Here is a 20,887-nt window from a genome sequence, read left to right on the forward strand (position 1 = left end):
TTTATTTCCTAGCTGCCATTTTGTAAACATTTGAGTTTGGAAAGTTGCACCTAACTTTCAAACACCGACTTCTTCTGCAGCAACGGTCCGCGAGGTGTGATTTACACACAGGCAGATAATTTAGTTCCCAATGATATTTTATCCTCTTCATTGATCACAGTTCACGCGAAGATAAGAACCCAGAAGTTTCGAAGATGAAAATTGCTTTTCTCTGCGGGCCGCGCGACGCGTTTCCATGGGAACCGCCATAGCAACAACCTACCGCCGGTGAAACGGAACAAATTGTTCACCACTTTTTGATTTTGAAACACGCTTCTGCTCCGGTTCGGACACGCGGACATACCGGTTAACGGGGACACACGCGGCGGGGGGGGGTTTGTACCTGGATTTGTTCACACGGCGAGAGCGCCCGACACCGAATCCCAAATAAACCGTCAAACCCTCTACCCAGCAACCCACCGGAAACTGGGAGAATCTCAGCACGTCATCGGCGGGAAATTTGAAACTCACCAACGTGTCAATGAGCTTCCCTCCTCCCTCCTCCTCCTCCTCTCTCTCGGTGGCGCCAGGTTCTTGCTGTGGTACGGTTCCATGGGCACCAGATGCCCTCCGATCCGCGCCTCGACACTTGGAAATATATCGCCGTTCCTTCATCGTCGCTGGGTCAAAATCCTGGCACTCCCTTCCTAACAGCACTGTGGGAGAACCTTCACCACACGGACTGCAGCGGTTCAAGAAGGCGGCTCACCACCACCTTCTCGAGGGGCAATTCGGGATGGGCGATAAATGCCGGCCTCGCCTGCGACGCCCACATCCCCGTGAACGGATTTTTTAAAATGCCGATTTCTCATGCGGGAGCCCGCACAATCAGTGACAGGAATTCTGTTTCACTGAGAGGTCCTCACGTCTGAACTCGTCAGTCCATGGCCAAACACACTCCAGCAGGACTTCCAATTCTCAGCCGCAGATTTTGGTATAAACAGCAAGGGATCATAGTTTGCGAACCTATAGACGGAATTAAAAACAAAATACTGCACATATTGGAATTCTGCAAGAAGATATGTTCTGTGTTTTTGTTTCCTTAAGATGTAATGTTATTTTGGTGCAATTATTTAACATGGTTTATTCTTGTGAAGGAAATGGGAGTCCTTTATGAGATTCACCCATTCTTCTTGTTCAGACACATGGCAACCTTTGTGCTCAAAATGTGGATTTTACCTCATTGATTTACCTGCCCCATCTCATTTCTTTGCTCTATGATGACAACCAGTGTATTTATTTTAAGTAACTGCTTCCAGAACTCCAAAACAATTAGATTCAGGGAGCTTCGGGAATAGCACGAGTCTTGCACTTTCTACTATTGTCACTATAAATACCAACCTTGGCTCAGTGGTAGCAATCTCACTTCTGAGTTAGAAGGTTGTGGGTTCAGGTCCCAAGTCTCAAGACTTGAGCACATAATCTAGTCTGGCACTTAAGCATTACATTGTCGGAGGTGCTGTCTTTTGGATGAGCCGTTAAACTGAGGCCACACCTGCCCTCTCTGGTGGATATAAAAGATCCCATAGCACTATTTCAAAGAAGAGCTCCTGGTGTCCTGGCTAATATTTATCCCTCAAACAGCATCATTGCTGCTTGTGGAACCTTGTGTACAAATTGGCTGCTGTGTTTCCTACATTACAACAATAACTACACTTCGGAAGTAATTCAATGGCTGTAATGCATTTGGGACATCCTGAGGCCATAAATGCAAGTTCTTTCTTTATTGACAGTGGTTATCCCAACTTATAGCATTTGTCATTAAGATTAACGCTATCCATTCAGCTGCCCCTGCTGCTTCCCCCCCATTCCCTCTACCCACCAATGCAAACTTCCCCCATTAACCTCCCTCCCCCCCCCCCACCAACTACTGTAGCCCATAGCCTGCATTTGACTATGCTCTCTCCCCTCATGCCCTCTCCAAGCTCATCTCCTCCACAAGACCCTCTTGCTGTTCCCTTGAGCCCCATTCCAACTAAATTGCTAGCTACCCCTTCCTATCCTAGCCCCCATGCTAACTGACTTTGTAAATGGTTCCCTCTCCTCAGGTACTGTCCACTCCCTTTCAAAACCACTGTCATCAGCCCCCTCCTCAAAACCCACCCTTATTCCCTCTGCTCTTGGAAACTACCACTCCATCTTCAATCCAAAGTCCTTGAATGTTGTTGCATCCCAAATTCATACCCATCTTCCCCACAACTCAATGTTTGAATCTCTCCATTCAGGTTTCCACCCCTGCCACAGGCAAATGGCACTAAGCAGTCACAAATGACATCCTCCGTGACTATGTACCTCTTTGGCTTCTCTGCAACCTTTGAACGGTTGACTACACTATCCTCCAATGCCTCCACCACTGTCCAGCTCCGTGGGACTGCCCTTGTTTGGTTCCGCTCTTACCCATCCGAGCGGAAGCAGAGCATCACCAGCATTGGCTTTTCTTTCCACCCTGTTATCTCCAGAGTCCCACAAGAATCTATGCTTGGTCCCCCAACCCCTCCCTCATTGACACAAAGTTTCTTGGCGATATCATACAAAGACATGGGGTCAACTTCCAAATGTACACTGACAATATCCAGTTCTACCTCTCTCAACCCCTCCACTGTTTCTGTGTTGTCAGACTGCTTGTCCAACATCCAGTCTTGGATGAGCTGAAATTTCTTCCAGATAAACATTGGCAAGACTGAAGCATCATCACCATCCCTACCACAAACAATGTAGTCTTGCCACCAATTCCATCCCTATCCACGGCCACTGTATGAGGCTTCACCAGACTGTTTGCAATCTTGGTGTCTTATTCGATCCCGAGCATGCTTCCGATCGCGTCCTCTTGATCAAAATGACCACCTAGTTCCACCTCCACAACGTTACCAACCTCTGCTTCTACCTCAGCCCATCTGCTGCTGAAACTATCACTTATGCCTTTGACACCTCCAAACTTGTCTATTCCAATGCTATCCTGGCCGGCCTCCCATCCTCCGTAAACTTCAGCTCATCCAAATTTTTTCTGCTCATATCCTATCTCACAATAAGTCCCACCCTGTCCTCGCTGACCTGCATTGGTTCCCAATACCCCAACACATCAAATTTAAAATTCTAATCCTCGTGTTTAAATCTCATCATGGCCTCTCCTTACCCATCCCTAACATCCTCCAACTCCCTCCCTGAACTCTCCATTCCTTTGATTCTAGCCTCTTGTGCAACCCCTCCCCAACCCACCATTGGTGACCGTGCCTTCACCTGCCTCTTCAGCGGTCTGGAATTCTGTCCCTAAACCCGTCCAAAAAATGTCAGATACAGAATAGTGTCGAAAACCAGGCAGAATACAGAGAGTGCAGGGGAAAATTGAAAAAGGATATAAGAAGGGCAAAGAGAGAGAATGAGAAAAGATAAGCAGGTAACAAAAGGGAACTTTTGTTACCTGGCCTAGTCCTGCTCCTAATTCGTATGTTCGTATGTAGACTGGTGAAATGGACACATGGCAGATGCAATTTAATGCGGATTAGTGTGAAGTGATGCACTTTGGGAGGAACAACATGGAGAGGCAATATAATCTAAATGGAACTATTTTGAGGGGGGTGCAAGAGCAGAGGGACCTGGGGGTGCATGTTCACAAATCTTTGAAGGTAGCAGGGCAAGTTGATAAGGCGGTTAAGAAAGCTAATGGGATACTTAGCTTTGAAAATAGGGGCACTGAATACAAAAACAAGGTGGTTATGCTAAACCTGTACAAATCAGAGGTTAGGCCTCAGCTTGAATATTGTGTACAATTCTGGGCACCACGCTTTAGGAAGGATGTCAAGGTCTTGGAAAGGATACAGAGGAGGTTTACCAGGATGGTACCAGGGATGAGGGCCTACAGTTATGTGAAGAGATTGGAGAAGCTGGGATTATTCTCCTTAGCTCCTTCAAGCAGAGGTTAAGGAGAAACCTAGAGGTATTCAAAGTTATGAGGGGTTTAGCTAGAGCAAGTAGGGAGAAATTGTTTCCTCTGGCAAGTGGGCCAGCAACCAGAGGTCATAGATATAAAATAATTGGCAAAAAAACTAGAGGGGAAAGGAGGAGTATTTTTTTCACATAGAGGGTTGTTAAGATCTGGAACTCACTACTTGAAAGGGTGGTGGAAGCAGATTCAATAGGAACTTTCAAAAGGCAATTGGACATGTACTTGAAGAGAACTAATTTGCAGGGTTGTGGGGAAAAAGCTGGGGGGTGGGACTGAATTGGACAGCTCTTTCAAAGGCACGACGAGCCAAATGGCCTCCTGCTGTACTGTTAACATTCTATGGTTCTCTGTCCTTCTTTAAGACCCTCCTTAAAACCTACCTCTTTGGAGGGGTGACCAAAACCTTAGCCAAACAACACGGACCAGTGTTACAAGTTTCAGGTCTGTCTGAGGTGCTCTCTCAGATACAGTGGTGCTGGTCACTCCTGTAAATGGTCCAAGCGACTTACTTTCAGGGGTGTATCTCTACTGCTCAATATTATCTGAAAGCATATTGCAGGTGTCACATTAGAATAGAATCATGGAAGTTTACAACGTGGAAACAGGCCCTTCGGCCCAACATGTCCATGTCGCCCAGTTTATACCACTAAGCTAGTCCCAATTGCCTGCACTTGGCCCATATCCCTCTATACCCCTTTGTGATCTGAATTGGATAAAGTGTCTTTTGCACATGCCCTCCAATCTTTCTGAAATTTATTAGAACTGTTGAATTCTGCTTATTCAACGGGTTTATTTAACCATTTCGCACCTTTGTGGTTGTCATTCAGTAGTAATTCAGTCAGAAATAGCACCTCTCAAAATAAAAAGTGTATTCAACTAGTGTGAAGCAAATAACCAATTTTACACAACCCAATCCATTTATCAGGAGTTCCAAATTTGCACTTTAAGAGACTTAAATTTAACCTTTCCCAATCTATTATTTTTAGATTATTGAAATTTGATAGATTGTTTATCTTCAATGTGGACTATAACCATGACAAAAACTGCAACATAGGATGAAAAAAAATCCAATTAAAAGACTAAGCCACCAATCGTATCCAATTCAGGAGTTAATACGAGATGCAGATTGAAAATGTTTTATGTGCTTGACAGGATTATTGTTCTCTGCTTTAGAAAGAACATTACCTGTAGAGAAATCCAACTCTTCCCCCTAGTGATTTGAAAAGCTAATTACATACTTGAGCATCATGATGAGATATTTTTATCACTGCGTTTGGTTTGGTTTGTCTCATCACATCACAGTAACAAAAGTTAGACATAATTCAGTCACTATAAAAAAATCCTTTATGTAATAAGATATTTATTGTTGCAAGTAGGTTATAAACTTTAATTTTAAAAAAATCAAAGGGTACACACAGAACAAGATAAATATAAATTTTAAAACCCAAAATTTAACATTTTTAATCATGAGATATTTTGACATACTTGAAGTCCCACGCTCCAGACAGTATCCTGCTAATGCACCTACCAAGAACACTCACCAATTTAAATGATTTGGTTGAATATCTTAAAATCTCTGCTAACAGTTTTGGGAGAGTAAATTATATGTAAACTGAAGTAATTACAAATTTGGAGCACAGTTCTTCAATCATACCAGGGGATTAAAAAAGAATATGAAAATATCTTGAAGGAGAACCTGATCATCTGTAATTTCCTTTCTTTAGTCCATCAAGCTATCCAACATCTACCCAGGAATATAGAAATTGGGCAGAACCAAAGGATGTTGGTTAATCATTACCAATTTTGAAATACACAAAAGAATACATTATTTTTTTTGACAAAGGCTATTGCAGAGCCCAGAAAGTTAGGCAGCTTCTTCCTGCATCATCAGGATCAATAGTGGCCCTATATTTGGAAAGTATTTTCAGAAACCTAAAAAGAAGTTAATTTTTTTTAGCTTAAATTTTGTGTGGTGAGGAAGTGAAACATCCTTCCATTCGGTGTCAGCATCAAGCAGGGGTTAGCAGAGTAAAGCCCCCTCTACTCCAGTGATGTGCCTCAACTGCAACTTCAGAAAAATGTTCCCTTTTTCCATCAGTGTGACATTTTCAATGCAATTCTTATGACCTCTCTGAGATTCCCAATTTGTGTTAAATTACGACCAGTCTTCTGCTGTGAATCTGCACCCACTAGGGACTAAATGGAACTAGCCCACACTCATTTCATTTGAAACCTTTATAACTGGCACAAAGGACAGCTTCAGCCCATTATGTCTGAGATGCATTGAAATTCAAGTTCCTGAGACAAAAGGATGCTGTTCTAATCTACTACACTACCCAAATCGTCCAACGTTTGAAAATGTAATAACACAGGGCCGGATAATGATTTTACAAGATGAGATTTATTGTGCGCATGCAGCCAAATGGAAAGAGCTCAAAACAATCAATCTTGGTTCATCCTCTCGATCAAATATCTGGTCCTTGGATGGTGCCACATCTTACCTGGCAGTTGCAGGTGTTGCATACACTGATACTATTATGTTGATATACACTAGTTATTATTTCCTTTAGTGCATAGTTGATCTTTAATGCAATGAGCGGAATGCAATAATAGTTTTTATATTGCAAATACTCAAGTTGAAAGGGAACGCAACAAATTGTTGTACCAATAAACTGGCAAAATATCAACTACATCAAGTATTTATTTTCATCAAATAAAACAAAAATGCTCTGGCAAATACTGCAGGATTTGAAACATGCAAGTAATATTTTAAATGTTTAATACTATTAATGTAGAAATTCAAACAGCCTTTCTAACTAGTGAAATTTACATTTGGGATTTTGAAGGAAACAAGACTTGATAGCAAAATCCTACGCTGCAGCAAATTCTTCTGAAATGCATGTTTAAAATCAGCTTTGAATTTCATCGGGCATCAAAAACAACCACTGTGAAGGCTCAGGTTAAGGAACAAAAGTGTAAATTGTGAAACTACAGTTACTTAAAAACAATAATGCAACTTTCTATTGTTACAGCTCATCATAAACAATCATGTCCCAGTGTCCCAGAACTGGACAATTTAAACACCATCTGCTATACCAAGCTCCCAGCTAGATTAGTTAATTTGGAAAAATTGGATACACAGTCACCAATTTGTTTTAACATAAATAGATACTAAGATTCTTCACAGACCTGTTGCAACAAAAAAAATGCACATGTATGCATACATTTAAAATAATTCTTCACCTACAGCTTTTCAAGCCATACCAAAATTTTGTTTCAAATGTTGTGTTTTAACTTTGTTGTACCAAAAGCAATCAATTTTCCCCTTTCCTCAATCTAGGTTACTGCCATTGATATTCTGATCAACATGCACAGAAAAAGTGAGATAGGCGGAAGGGAAGCTGAACAATGCCAGTCTGTCTTCCTCAATGTCTCACTGTCAAGTGACGTTCCATTCAGCTGCTTTGCAAGGAGTGTCTTTGGTCATTTCTTCACCTCTTTCTCCATACAGATCCCCCTTCTTGCCTCTATTCCCATCATCCTCTTCTTGTGCCTCTGAGAAAGACTACCCCTAAATCTCTCTCCTCTGGCCCATCACCCACACTGATATGAGCTCATCCAGCAAATTGGTTTAATATTTGCCATGCCTCCATCTTACTTCATCCCCACAAATCCCAGAGAGTCTCCCAACATCATCATTCCTCCTGGTTCAACAGCCATCTCTATGGTCTCAGGTTTATGGCTGAAGACTAGAACACAAGAGGTATCTGACTGGCCTGGTGGTCCACAGCAAGATCTGGCACGACTACCTCAAGAAGTGTTCTCTCTCTCCCTCCCCAAAGTTAAACCCTTCTATTAATCCCCTTCACCACCACAAACTACCTCCTTCAACCTCCATTCTCCATCCTTACCTATAACCCTAAATGCTTTTCTAAAATCAAGGCCTACTGATTGGGGAGGAGGCAGAAGCAACCACTTATTCTAACTCTGCCCCAAGCCCCATCCCCCCGCCCCCCCCCCTTACGTTCTGCAGCTTCTTGCCCATCTAAGGGGTTTTGATAGAGTAAATGGGGATAAACTTTTTCCACTGGCTGGAGGGTAGGTAACCAGAGGACACAAATTTAAGGTAATTGGCAAAAAGGGTGGTAGATGCAGATTCAATAGTAATTTTCAAAGGGGAATTGGATAAATACACAAAAGGGGGAAAACTTGCAGGGCGGTGGAACGAGCAGGAAGTGGGACTAATTTGATAGCTCTTTCAAAGCGCCAGCACAGACACGTTGGGCCGAATGGCCTCCTTCTGTGCTGTATGATTCTATCTCTAGTCCAGCCACCATCAGACTAATTTCCTCCATGCAGGCCATTACAAATTCCCTCAATCAACTTGCAATTGGCTCCTGACCATCCAACTACTCCTTCAAAAGCTCCATGCTTGTGACATTTTGACCTACAACACCATAATCCTTTCCTTAAAAAGCCACCCTCATACCTTGTAACTCGCAAATTACCACTCCACCCCCAACTCGCCCTTTCTCTCCAAGGTTCATGAAGTCATTAATGCCACCTAATTATACGGACAACTCTCCCACCACTTGCCATTCAAGTCCCTCCAATTTGGCTCTCAGCTAGCCCAATACACCAAACTACATTGGTTATTGTCACCAATGACGTTCTGCTTGATATCCTAACTTGAACTCTTCATTACCCTCCTAACTGTCCCTTTTCTCCACCATCACTTCTGTTCCACAGTCCACCTCTATGGTACCCCTCCCTCACCGTTTACTCCTACATGTCCCACTGCTGCCATTTTATCTCTTCAAGGAATTTCACCTGGGTCTACTGCCACCACATTCCGGTATTGCCATCGAAAGGATGTGGAAGGACAATACTCACCCAACCCAATGTCTGGACTGTGTAATTTGATCCAGTGTGCTGCAGAGTAATTCAAGTTCACTGGAATGTGTTATTTGATTCAGTCATTGTCAGGCACGCCGCCGAGTCCGGAGAACGCACGGCGCTGACGCCACCGAGTCCGGAGAACGCACGGCGCTGACGCCGCCGAGTCCGGAGAACGCACGGCGCTGACGCCGCCGAGTCCGGAGAACGCACGGCGCTGACGCCGCCGAGTCCGGAGAACGCACGGCGCTGACGCCGCCGAGTCCGGAGAACGCACGGCGCTGACGCCGCCGAGTCCGGAGAACGCACGGCGCTGACGCCGCCGAGTCCGGAGAACGCACGGCGCTGACGCCGCCGAGTCCGGAGAACGCACGGCGCTAACGCCACGAGTCCAGAGAACGCACGGCGCTAACGCCACGAGTCCAGAGAACGCACGGCGCTAACGCCACGAGTCCAGAGAACGCAAGGCGCTAACGCCACCAGGTTCAGACAGGAAGGTATGAAGCCATGGGGGGATTTCAACATGAGGATGAGAATTTTAAAATCAAAGTGTTGGTGGACTGAGAGCCAATGTAGGTCAGCGAGCACAGGAGTGATGGGTGAACAAGACTTGCCACGAGTTTGTGCGCCTGGGGGTATATGTGCACGAAGCATTGAAGGTGGCACGGCAGGTTGAGAAAGTGGTTAAAAAAGCATATGGGATCTGGGCTTTATAAATAGAGGCGTAGAGTACAAAAGCAAGAAAGTCATGATAGAAACATAGAAAATAGGAGCAGGAGTAGGCCATTTGGCCCTTTGAGCCTGCTCCACCATTCAATATGATCATGGCTGATCCTCTATCTCAATACCATATTCCCGCTCTCACCCCCATACCCCTTGATGTCTTTTGTGTTTAGAAATCTATCCAGCTCCTTCTTAAATATATTCAGTGACTTGGCCTCCACAGCCTTCTGTGGTACAGAATTCCACAGGTTCACCACCCTCTGAGTGAAGAAATTTCTCCTCATCTCAGTCCTAAATGTCCCAACCCGTATCCTGAGACTGTGACCCCTCGTTCTGGACCCTCCCAGCCAGGGGAAACATCCTCTCTGCATCCAATCTGTCTAGCCCTGTCAGAAATTTATGTTTCAATGAGATCCCCTCTCATTCTTCTAAACTCGAGTGAATACAGGCCGAGTCGACCCAATCTCTCCTCATATGACAGTCCTGTCAACCCAGGAATCAGACTGGTGAACCTTGGCTGCACTCCCTCTCTGGCAAGTATATCCTTTCTTAGGTAAGGAGACCAAAACTGCACACAATACTCCAGGTGTGGTCTCACTAAGGCCCTGTATAACTGCAGTAAGACATCCTTGCTCCTGTACTCAAATCCTCTTGCAATGAAGGCCAACATACCATTTGCCTTCCCAACTGCTTGCTGCACCTTTGCTTTCAGTAATTGGTGTACAGGTCCCTTTGTACATCAACATTCGCCAATCTATCACTATTTAAATAATACCCTGCCTTTCTGTTTTTCCTTCCAAAGTGGATAACTTCACATTTATCCACATTATACTGCATCTGCCATGTATTTGCCCACTCACTCAACTTGTCTAAATTGCCTTGAAACCTCTTTGCATCCTCCTCACAACTCACGATCCCACCTAGTTTTGTGTCGTCAGCAAACTTGGAAATATTACATTTAGTTCCCTCATCCAAATCATTGATATATATTGTGAATAGCTGGGGCCCAAGCACTGATCCCTGCGATACCCCACTAGTCACCGCCTGCCACCCCGAAAAAGACCCATTTATTCCTACTCTCTGTTTCCTGTCTGTTAACCAATTTTCAATCCATGCCAGTATATTCCCCCCAATCCCATGTGCTTTAATTTTGCACACTAACCTCTTATGTGGGACTTTATCAATGATGAACCTTTATAAAACACTGGTTCGGCCACAACTGGAGCATTGTGTCGAGTTCTGGGCACCGTACTTTAGGAAAGATGTGACGGCCTTAGAGAGGGTGCAGAAGAGATTTACCAGAATGATTCCAGGGATGAGGGACTTTAGTTACGAGGATAGACTGGAGAAGCTGGGGTTGTTCTCCTTGGAACAGAGAGCAGGCACGAGGGGCTGAATGGCCTACTCCTGTACCTAGAGAAGGTTGAGAGGAGATTTGATAGAGGTATTCAAAATCAGGAAGGGTCTAGACAGAGTAAAGAGAGAAACCGTTCCCATTGGCGGAAGGGTCAAGAACCAGAGGACATAGATTTAAGGTGACTGGCAAAAGAACCAAAGGTGACAGGAGAATGTTTTTTTAACACAGAGAGCGGTTAGGATCTGGAATGCACTGCCCGAGGGGTTGGTGGAGGCAGATTCAATTATGGCTTTCAAAAAGGGAACTGGATGAGTACTTGAGGGGAAAAAATTTGTAGGGCTACGGGGAAAGGGCGGGGAAGTGGGACTAGGTGGATTGCTCTTGCATGGAGCCGGCACGGACTCAACTGTCCGAATGGCCTCCTTCCGTGCTGTAACCGTTCAATGATTCTACAAGTTAGGATACGTGCAGTAGAGTTTTGGATGAGCTCAAATATATTGAGGGTGGAAGATGGGAGGCCGTCCATGGGAGCATTGGAATAGTCAAGTCTAGAGGTAACAAAGGCATGGATGAGGGTTTCAGTAGCAGATGAGCTGAGGCAGGGGCGGAGATGTAGGATGTTATGGAGGTGGAATTATGCGTTCTTGGTGATGGAGCAAATGTGTGGTCAGAAGCTCATCTCAGGGCCAAATAGGACACCAAGGTTGCGAACGGTCTGGTTCAGCCTCAGTCAGCAGCCAGGGAAAGGGATGGAGTCGATGGCTATGGAGCAGAGTTTGTGGCGGGGACCGAAGACAATGGTTTCGGTCTTCCTAATATTTAGTTGGAAGAAATTTTTGCGATGACTGGATAGATAAGAATGGAACCAGGTGAGAGCAGTCCCACCCAGCTCGACGACGGAGGAGACGCTGGAGGAGGATGGTGCAGTTAACCATGTCAAAAGTTGCAGACAGGTCGAGAAGGATGAGGAAGAATAGTTTACCATCGTCACAGTCACATAGGATGTAATTTATGAATTTGATAAGGGCCGTTTGAGTACCATGGCAGGGGCGGAAAACTGATTGGAGGGACTCAAACATATGGGAAAGATGGGCACGGATTTGGGAGGCGACAACAAGTTCAAGGACTTTGGAAAGGAAAAAGAGGTTTGCAAGGACAGAAGGATCAAGGATGGCTTTTTTTGAGGAGTGGGGTGATGACGGCAGATTTGAAGGCGGGGGTGGGCGAGACAGTACCTGAGCAGAGGGAACTGTTAACAATATCAGCTAACATGGAGGCCAGGAAGAAAGTTGGGTGGTCAGCAGTTTGATGGGAATAGGGTCAAGGGAGCAGGAGGTGAGTCTCCAGTTCAAGGTGACCTCGGAGCGAGCACGAGGGGAGATAGGGGAGAGACTATGGGGAGAAAGTCCAAGGCTAGGGCAGCGGGGAACAGTAGGGTAAGTGTGGCTTGGTGGGCTTGGGGAAGGGAGGGAAGCGGCAGATGCAGCTGAACGGATGGTCCAAATCTTAGTGACAAAGAAGTCCATGAGCTCCTCGCACTTGTTGTTGGAGATGAGGGTGGAGAAGGCAGGGGAGAGGGATTTAAGAAGACGGTTTGTATTGAAGGGAAGCCGTGGGTTATCTTTGCATTCTAGGATGATCCTGGAATAGTGAACAGTTTTGGCAGAGGAGAGCGGATAGTGCTTTATGTGGTCCAGCCAGATCTGGCAATGAATGGCTAAACTAGTTGTCCGCCATAAATGTTCAAGTCTGTGACCCTTGGACTTAAGGGAGAGGAGTTAAGGGACGTACCAGGGGGAATGACCAGGGTGAGAGAGAGTAATGCGGACAAGAGCATCAACTATGAAGGTGAGGGTGTGATTGAACAGATGGGTAGCTGCAGAAATGTCATGGTAAATGGAGGGCCAAAGGCTAGACAGCTGGGAATTTGAAAGTGCCATTGTAAGTGACTCAGGGGAAGAGGGTTTTTTTTTTCCAGGGGAGAATACAGAAGGAAGTGGGATTGGGAGGGGGAAGGGGGATGTGGATGGAGAGGGATACAAGGAAGTGATCGGAGATGGCTTTCTCAGTGATTGACACGATGGGAGTAGAGAGGCCACGTGAGATGGCTGAATATGGGTAGGAGAGTTTATATGGAGGGAGAGAGTAAGGGAGGGTAGGAAGGCAGCAAACTAAGGGGAGAGCGCACGATGAGTTGAGATGGAGGTTGAAGTCACCGAGGATGAGAAGTCGCTCAGTGCAGAGGCTGAGGGAGGAAAGCAGTGAAGATATTTTGGTGAGAGACTTGGTGTGGAATTTGGGTGGGTGTTAGAGAACGAGGATTATAAAAGGAGGGGAGAGTGGTGGAACAAGGTTATATGCTCAAAGAAGGAGAAGAAGGTGCCAGAGGAGTAGGGGGACAGACCAAGGTGTGATTTGGTGATAAGGGCCCACACTGCCACTGCAGCGGTCTGAGCGGGGCAAGTGGTGGAAGATATAGTCAGGCGGGGAGGCTTCATTAAGGGGGAAGGTGTCATCACCCATCAGCCAGGTATCCGTCAAGGACGATGTCAATGGAATCATCCACAATAAGCTAATGGATGGCAAAGGCCTCGTTCACAAGTGAACGGACATTCTGGAGGGAGATGCGGAGAAGGGCGGTGATAGCTGATCTGCTGGCAAGGAGATTGGCAAGATTAGCACCCATCAGGTGCGCTGGGCGGGATGGTCCGTGAGAGAGTACGATGGGGAGCTGGGGCTGCCTCTTGTAAGGAGGCCGCAACGAGTGCCTCGATCGGCCCTTCGGTGGAAGCCAAGAGAGGCACAGGAGGAAGCTGTAGGCTTATCCAAGAGGGAGTCAAGCCGGGGTTGGCGGCAGGAAAGAAGGAAGGTCAACGAGTGCTGAAGGGTTGGGGTAGGGATTTGGAGGGGTCGAGTACTCGAGAGGTGGTAAAATGAAAAGGAGGCATGACGACAGGAGAGAGGGGTCTTGGAGGGGTAAAGAGAAATCACGAAAAAAGGTGAAATAGAATTAATGATCTCAGGTCCGGAGCAGCAGCCAAAAACGCAGACGTGAATGGACACAGGGAAACTCAAGTTACATAGACGTGGTTACACAGCAAGATTAGGATAGATAGGTCCTAGTATTAAACCAGAAACAGAGAGGAGACAATAGGAGGGAGTCCAAAGTTAAAGTCAGAGATCCGGTGGTGAGATAAGGTTGACGTAGATAGGGTGGAGTCTGCTTGGAGCATCGACGAACTGATGTCCAGGTTCGGAGACACGTGTAGAGGGCGAGCCAATGGGTTGTCCCCAATTCCATGTGTTCTCATTTTTGTTAACAGTCTCTTATGTGGAACCCTGTCGAATGTTATCAGCACAATCTGATAAAAACTCCCACCAAACGCCCCTGTCTGCTGGAGGAGTGAGGCCTCCACATTGAGCAGCCTCCCACCTCGCTTTGACTCTGAAAACACTCCACGCCAGGCCAACCCAGCAGTTGACTTGTGGGCCCCTTCAAATAGGTGGCCTCACAAAAGGGCACTGCAAGATCATGCAAGGGGTGGGGGGCGGCGGCTGTAGTCATTTCTCTGCGAGGCTGAATTTGACAAATCCACAGCATTTACTATTTTACATAACTTGAGCTGCAAAGTTGGTTTAGTGAGGGCACATTTCATTTAACGAGAACGGGTGAGGCTGACATCATTGGGAGTGAGGTCACTAGCGGAGCTGGAGCTTTTTAGCATGCGCTGAGAGTGACATCGTCGGGTGGCCCGGAGCGGGGGCAGGAGGAGGACGTCACGGGTCAATAGAAAGCTGGAAGTCCGCACACCGTCACTAACCACTCCCGTCAAACTAAACACTGAGGGAGAGAGCTGCGGTAACTGATGGGGGATTGTGTGCGGGCCATGGATTGTTTTCAGGTTTATTGGGTAGAAGGCGGGGGCGGGGTCACCTTTTACATTACAAAGTGAATAGTGACACTGCGCCCATGATGTCACTTGCCACGCATGCGCCAGGCTTTCCAAGGAATCAATTCGCTGCCGTTCATGCTTGAAAGACTATAGTGGCAAACTTGTATCACATGTATTTTGTGTAGTCACCCTTTTAGTAATCAAGCGTGGATGACTGTTAGCAGATGGGAAGTATCCTCATATATATTTGACACAATGTACCACATGTATCTTTGATATGCAACCTTTACTGTTTTTATATGATCGCCTTTTGTAGTAATCAGACAGTAAATAGTAGCTAACTTACACAAGTATGTTTTGTAAGTTTTACAAAGCCATTGCGTGTATATATGAGAAACAAAGCATTTTGCTTCTAATGTAATTAACAGAATTGTGAAATTGCTAATGTGGCAGTATTGTAGCACACTAACAAGGTTATGCAGTGCAGCCGCAAGATGAGATAACTGTCCAAACTACCAAAGGTCAACCGTATCATGACAACGGGGCCTCAGAATTATTAGCTTGAGAAGAGACATAGAATGTGAGATAACAGGCCCAAAGTTGCTGACTCCAGCCTTGGGAGAAGCATAACAAGATAGGATGGAGAGGCAGCCCCTTTCTCAAGTCGTAAGTTGACGATTGGCCAACTTGGGGGTAAGGCATCTTGAGGGCCATTCAATCGTCCTCTGCCCACGAAAGGTAGAGATAAGGAGTAGGCCGACTCTTCTCCCTTTGTCAAAAAAGTACACAGCGTCTTACTGGTCACCTCGCCTTTTGGAAAGACCCGTGTCAATACCAGCCCTGTGCCCGCTCTCAAAAGTGGCATAAAAGAGAGACCAATTGCGAGAGTTAAGACTGTAGAGAACCAGGACAGGAGCAAGAGCTAACCCTGGAGAGGAACCAGGCAGCAGCAGCAGCCAAACAAGAGAGGATCCGGATCCGAACAGAAGAGACCCCAGGCGAGGTAGGGCTAATGAACGCAAGAGACCCCCAGGCAGGGTGGAACCTTCCTTCAAGAGTCCTACAAAGTTGGCACGAACTCTATTCAGCACGGAACGGGTGATATAGTTCTCGTTCTGTACTGTTAACTACTGCTTAGGCACGTATAAGTGCTGACTATTATGTAAAACTTAATAAAACCCCATAGTACCACATTGGAGTCCCATCGATCATTGAGATAGGGCAAGTACCCTACAAACTGGCGACCGCGGCAGGACACGACTAACAGTGGTGTTTGTTCTGTTTTACATAAGGTCCTACGACCGACTTATTTTGCTGGTGCATTGGTTTAGGAGGGATAACCATGAGGGAGTGCGGGCAAGTTACCTTTACCTGCCAGTAGTCATGATGCTCCATGATGGCTGACCCTAATCAATTTGAACTGCAGACTAGCGAACTCAACCAAACAAAGCTGCAGGCTATCGATCTGGAAAGAGAAATGTATAACAGATTTAGTGTCATTTTTGACTAGCCCTGAAGGGGACTCATGTCAAGAGGCGGCAAAATGGATTCAACACTAAGTAACTGAGGGTAGGATTGTGCAGGAGGACGAGGAGTTAAAATAGGAACTTGTCAGACTTCGAGTGAGATGGAGACTGAGCTTCACCACTCCAGGCTTGGGTGAGGACACAGACTGTGAACTTGAGACTTTGAGTCGGTACAGAAAGGGGTTCTATGATGGAATCAAGGAGGAGGAAGGGAGAGGATCACAAGCTATAGAATGTGTTTTTTTTTGTTTTCAGTGTACTGTCTCTTTAAAAAGCCTGTCCTCAATGTGAGTGCTTTCTTTTCGTGTTGCGGGCTATGCCCCCTTTTTAATGCTTATAATGTGTTTTCCTTTTTTGTATAATGTAGCAAAGATTTTGTTCAGCTGTAAAAGCAGCTATTTCCAGTTTTTGGAAAGGCGCGCCTGAGAACGAACAAAACGAAAGACAATGTAATTTATTGGGTTTTAGTAAGCACGCGCTATATTGGTAATTTTATCTGTTTTGTCTTGTATTTAATTTTGATATTGCTGAATTAAAATTGGAGTTATTGAGGTTAACTAATCTATTAAATTGTGGCAACCAGACTTTTATTGTGACCACTTAAAATTCTGGTTCTGATTTAAAAAAATGAGTATCTCAAATTCTTAATAAAACCCCATTGTGCCATATTGGAGTCACATTGATCATTGGGACAGGGCAAGTACCCGACATACTCAAAAGTGTGATCCAGATCTAACGGGGGGGACGGGGGACAGGGGACAGGGGGGGGGGGGACAGGGGGAGGGGGAGAGGAGGAGGAGGAGAATGTGATCCAGGTCGAACCGGGGGTCGGGGGGGGTGAGGAGGAGGAGAGTGCGATCCAGGTCGGGGGGGGCGGAGAAGAGGAGAGTGTGATCCAGGTCTAATGGGGAGGAGGAGCGGGAGAAGGAGCATGTGATCCAGGTCTAACAGGGGGAGGAGGAGGAGGAGGAGGAGGAGTGTGTGATCCAGGTCTAACAGGGAGGGGGAGGAGTGTGATCCAGGTCTAGCAGGGAGGAGGAGGAGGAGAGGGGGAGGGTGTGATCCAGGTCTAACTGGGAGGAGGAGGGGGAGGAGAGTGTGATCCAGGTCTAACGGGGAGGAGGAGGAGGGGGAGGAGAGTGTGATCCAGGTATAACAGGGAGGAGGAGGAGAATGTGATCCAGGTCTAACAGGGAGGAGGAGGAGGGGGAGGAGAGTGTGATCCAGGTCTGAGGGGGAGGAGAGTGTGATCCAGGTCTAACAGGGAGGAGGAGGAGAGTGTGATCCAGGTATAACAGGGAGGAGGAGGAGAATGTGATCCAGGTCTAACAGGGAGGCGGAGGGGGAGGGGGAGGCGGAGGGGGAGAGTGTGATCCAGGTCTAACGGGGGCGGTGGGGGATTGGGTAGAGAACGTGATCCATCTCCTCGTCTGGACCACGTTCACCATCTCTTTACTACCCCACCACCACGCTCCCTCTGGGCTCATCCCTTGCCCTGCTGCTTCATCCCGTCTCCCCTGCTTCTGCTCCCCGCACCCACTTCACTGCTTCTGCTCCCCCCTTCTTCTGCTCTCCCCCCATCCTCCTGCTTCTCTCTACTTGTCCCCTTCCTCTGGGCTCTGCTTTTCTCCCACCTTATGACTACCTGGTGCTCGGCAGCGAGGGCAGTTGCTGACCTGCAATGCGTATGTGCGGCCCAACACGCTCCAGGTCCGAGTGCGCATGTGCTAGTCCCTGGCAGTAGTCACAGCAAAGAATTGCTCCTCCTGTGCCGTCACTATCGCCTCTGGTGTGTCAACAGCTCCTTCTTTGGTCCCTTCGTTGCACACAGCAAGGACCCACAAACAAGAATGAGATAAATAACCAGATAATCTGTGTTTAGTGGAGTTGGTTAAATGTTGGCCAGAACACGGAGAACTCCCCTTCTCATCTTTGAATAAAGCCATTGGATCTTGTATGTCCACTCGAGGAGATTTATTGTCTCATCTGAAGATAGTACAGCACTTCCTCAGTACTGCAATGAAGTGTCAGCCTAGATTATGTGCTCTAATCTCTGGAATGGGTTTGAACGACCTTTTGACTCAAAGGTGAGAGTGCTACCACTGAGCCAAGGTGGACAACTAACCTTCAGTCTCCGTCTCTTCCCTTCCCTACCAATCAAATTCCTTTACTTCCTGCTCGTGCCCACCTTTCCCACGTTCTTTTACATGAGGAGCAGTATAGAAACGTAAGTTGTTTTTGTAGCAATGAAACTCATCCAAATGAGACAGGCAAGCTCAAGAACTTAGGAACAGGAAATCGAGCCTATTCCGCCATTCAATTAAATCATGGCTGATCCGTATCTTAACTCAATCTACCCGCCTTGATTCCATAATCTTTAATACCCTGGCCTAACAAAAATCTAGCAATCTCAGTTTTGAAATTTTCAATTGATCCCCAGCCTCAACAGCTTTTTGCGGGAAGAGTTCCAGATTTCCACTACTCTGTGTGAAGAAGTGCTTTCTGACATCACCCCTGAACGGCCGAGCTCTAATTTTAAGGTTATTCCCCCTTGTTCTGAACTCTCCCACCAGATGAAATAGTTTCTCTCTATCTACCCTATCAAACCCTTTAATCATCTTAAACAGCTCAAATAGATCACCCCTTAATCTTCTATATTCAAGAGAACACAAGCCCACTCACTGGAACCTATCCTCATAATTTAAACCTTTTAGCCCAGGTACTATTCTGATGAATCTGCACTGTACCACCTCCAGGGCCAACATATCCTTCCTGAGGTGCAGTGCCCAGAACTGAAAGCAATATTCCAGATGAGGTTTAACTAGAACTCTGTACAGCTGTAACATAACTTCCGCCCCTTTATATTCCAGCCCTCGAGATAAAGGCCAACATTCCATTAGCCATTGATCTTATTTTTGTACCTGCCACTAGCTTTTAGTGATTTCTGTACTTCGGCCCCTCGTTGGTTCAGGGGTATGATTCTTGTTTCGGGATAAATGACAGAAGACAGCGGGATGTCCCGAATTCAAGTCCCGGACGAGCCCTTGAAAAGGACAACGGAGTGGGAGATCCGGTGAGTATAGAGAGAGCTGTGAAACGGAGGGAGAGGGAGATCTGGTGAGAATAGAGAGAGCTGTGAAACTGAGGGAGAGGGAGATCTGGTGAGAATAGAGAGAGCTGTGAAACTGAGGGAGAGGGAGACCCGGTGAGTATAGAGAGAGCTGTGAAACTGAGGGAGAGGGAGACCCGGTGAGTATAGAGAGAGCTGTGAAACTGAGGGAGAGGGAGACCCAGTGAGAATGGAGAGCTGTGAAACTGAGGATGAGGGAGACCCGGTGAGTATAAAGAGAGCTGTGAAACTGAGGGAGAGGGAGACCCGGTGAGTATAAAGAGAGCTGTGAAACTGAGGGGGAGGGAGACCCGATGAGTATAGAGAGCTGTGAAACTGAGGGAGAGGGAGACCCGGTGAGTATAGAGAGAGCTGTGAAACTGAGGGAGAGGGAGACCCGGTGAGTATAAAGAGAGCTGTGAAACTGAGGGAGAGGGAGGTCCGGTGAGTATAGAGAGAGCTGTGAAACTGAGGGAGAGGGAGACCCGGTGAGTGTAAAGAGAGCTGTGAAACTGAGGGAGAGGGAGACCCGGTGAGTGTAAAGAGAGCTGTGAAACTGAGGGAGAGGGAGACCCGGTGAGTGTAAAGAGAGCTGTGAATCTGAGGGAGAGGGAGACCCGGTGAGTGTAAAGAGAGCTGTGAATCTGAGGGAGAGGGAGACCCGGTGAGTATAAAGAGAGCTGTGAAACTGAGGGAAGAGAGAGACCCGGTGAGTATAAAGAGAGCTGTGAAACTGAGGGAGAGGGAGACCCGGTGAGTATAAAGAGAGCTGTGAAACTGAGGGAGAGGGAGACCCGGTGAGTATAAAGAGAGCTGTGAAACTGAGGGAAGAGGGAGACCCGGTGAGTATAAAGAGAGCTGTGAAACTGAGGGAAGAGGGAGACCCGGTGAGTATAAAGAGAGCTGTGAAACTGAGGGAGAGGGAGACCCGGTGAGTATAGAGAGAGCTGTGAAACTGAGGGAAGAGGGAGACCCGGTGAGTATAAAGAGAGCTGTGAAACTGAGGGAAGAGGGAGACCCGGTGAGTATAAAGAGAGCTGTGAAACTGAGGGAAGAGGGAGACCCGGTGAGTATAAAGAGAGCTGTGAAACTGAGGGAAGAGGGAGACCCGGTGAGTATAAAGAGAGCTGTGAAACTGAGGGAAGAGGGAGACCCGGTGAGTATAAAGAGAGCTGTGAAACTGAGGGAAGAGGGAGACCCGGTGAGTATAGAGAGAGCTGTGAAACTGAGGGAGAGGGAGACCCAGTGAGTATCAAGAGAGCTGTGAAACTGAGGGAAGAGGGAGACCCGGTGAGTATAGAGTGCTGTGAAACTGAGGGAGAGGGAGACTCGGTGAGTATAGAGAGAGCTGTGAATCTGAGGGAAGAGGGAGACCCGGTGAGTGTAAAGAGAGCTGTGAAA

The 20,887-nt window shown here is 46.8% G+C and overlaps 2 protein-coding genes across 6 annotated transcripts in view; both read right to left on the reverse strand.

The window, feature by feature from the left end:
- LOC137320261 (sperm-associated antigen 1-like) overlaps positions 1–666 on the reverse strand; it is a 202,524-nt gene extending 201,858 nt beyond the window's left edge. For 2 of the 4 annotated variants that reach the window (XM_067982043.1, XM_067982042.1), the window contains exon 1: positions 383–465. The gene's annotated coding sequence lies outside the window, so the exon portion shown is untranslated. Of the gene's footprint in view, positions 1–382; positions 471–510 lie in introns of those variants that run through there. The other 2 variants (XM_067982047.1, XM_067982044.1) reach the window with 2 other exon arrangements.
- Positions 667–6,364: 5,698 nt separating this feature from the next.
- polr2k (RNA polymerase II, I and III subunit K) overlaps positions 6,365–20,887 on the reverse strand; it is a 39,333-nt gene continuing 24,810 nt past the window's right edge. For both annotated transcript variants that reach the window (XM_067982051.1, XM_067982050.1), the window contains one exon: positions 6,365–6,927. In XM_067982051.1, the coding sequence (XP_067838152.1) occupies positions 6,905–6,927 (23 nt within the window). In that variant the 3' untranslated portion in view covers positions 6,365–6,904. The remainder of the gene's footprint in view (positions 6,928–20,887) is intronic.

Source organism: Heptranchias perlo, chromosome 3 (genome assembly GCF_035084215.1).
Source record: "Heptranchias perlo isolate sHepPer1 chromosome 3, sHepPer1.hap1, whole genome shotgun sequence".
Taxonomy (NCBI): Eukaryota; Metazoa; Chordata; class Chondrichthyes; order Hexanchiformes; family Hexanchidae; genus Heptranchias; species Heptranchias perlo.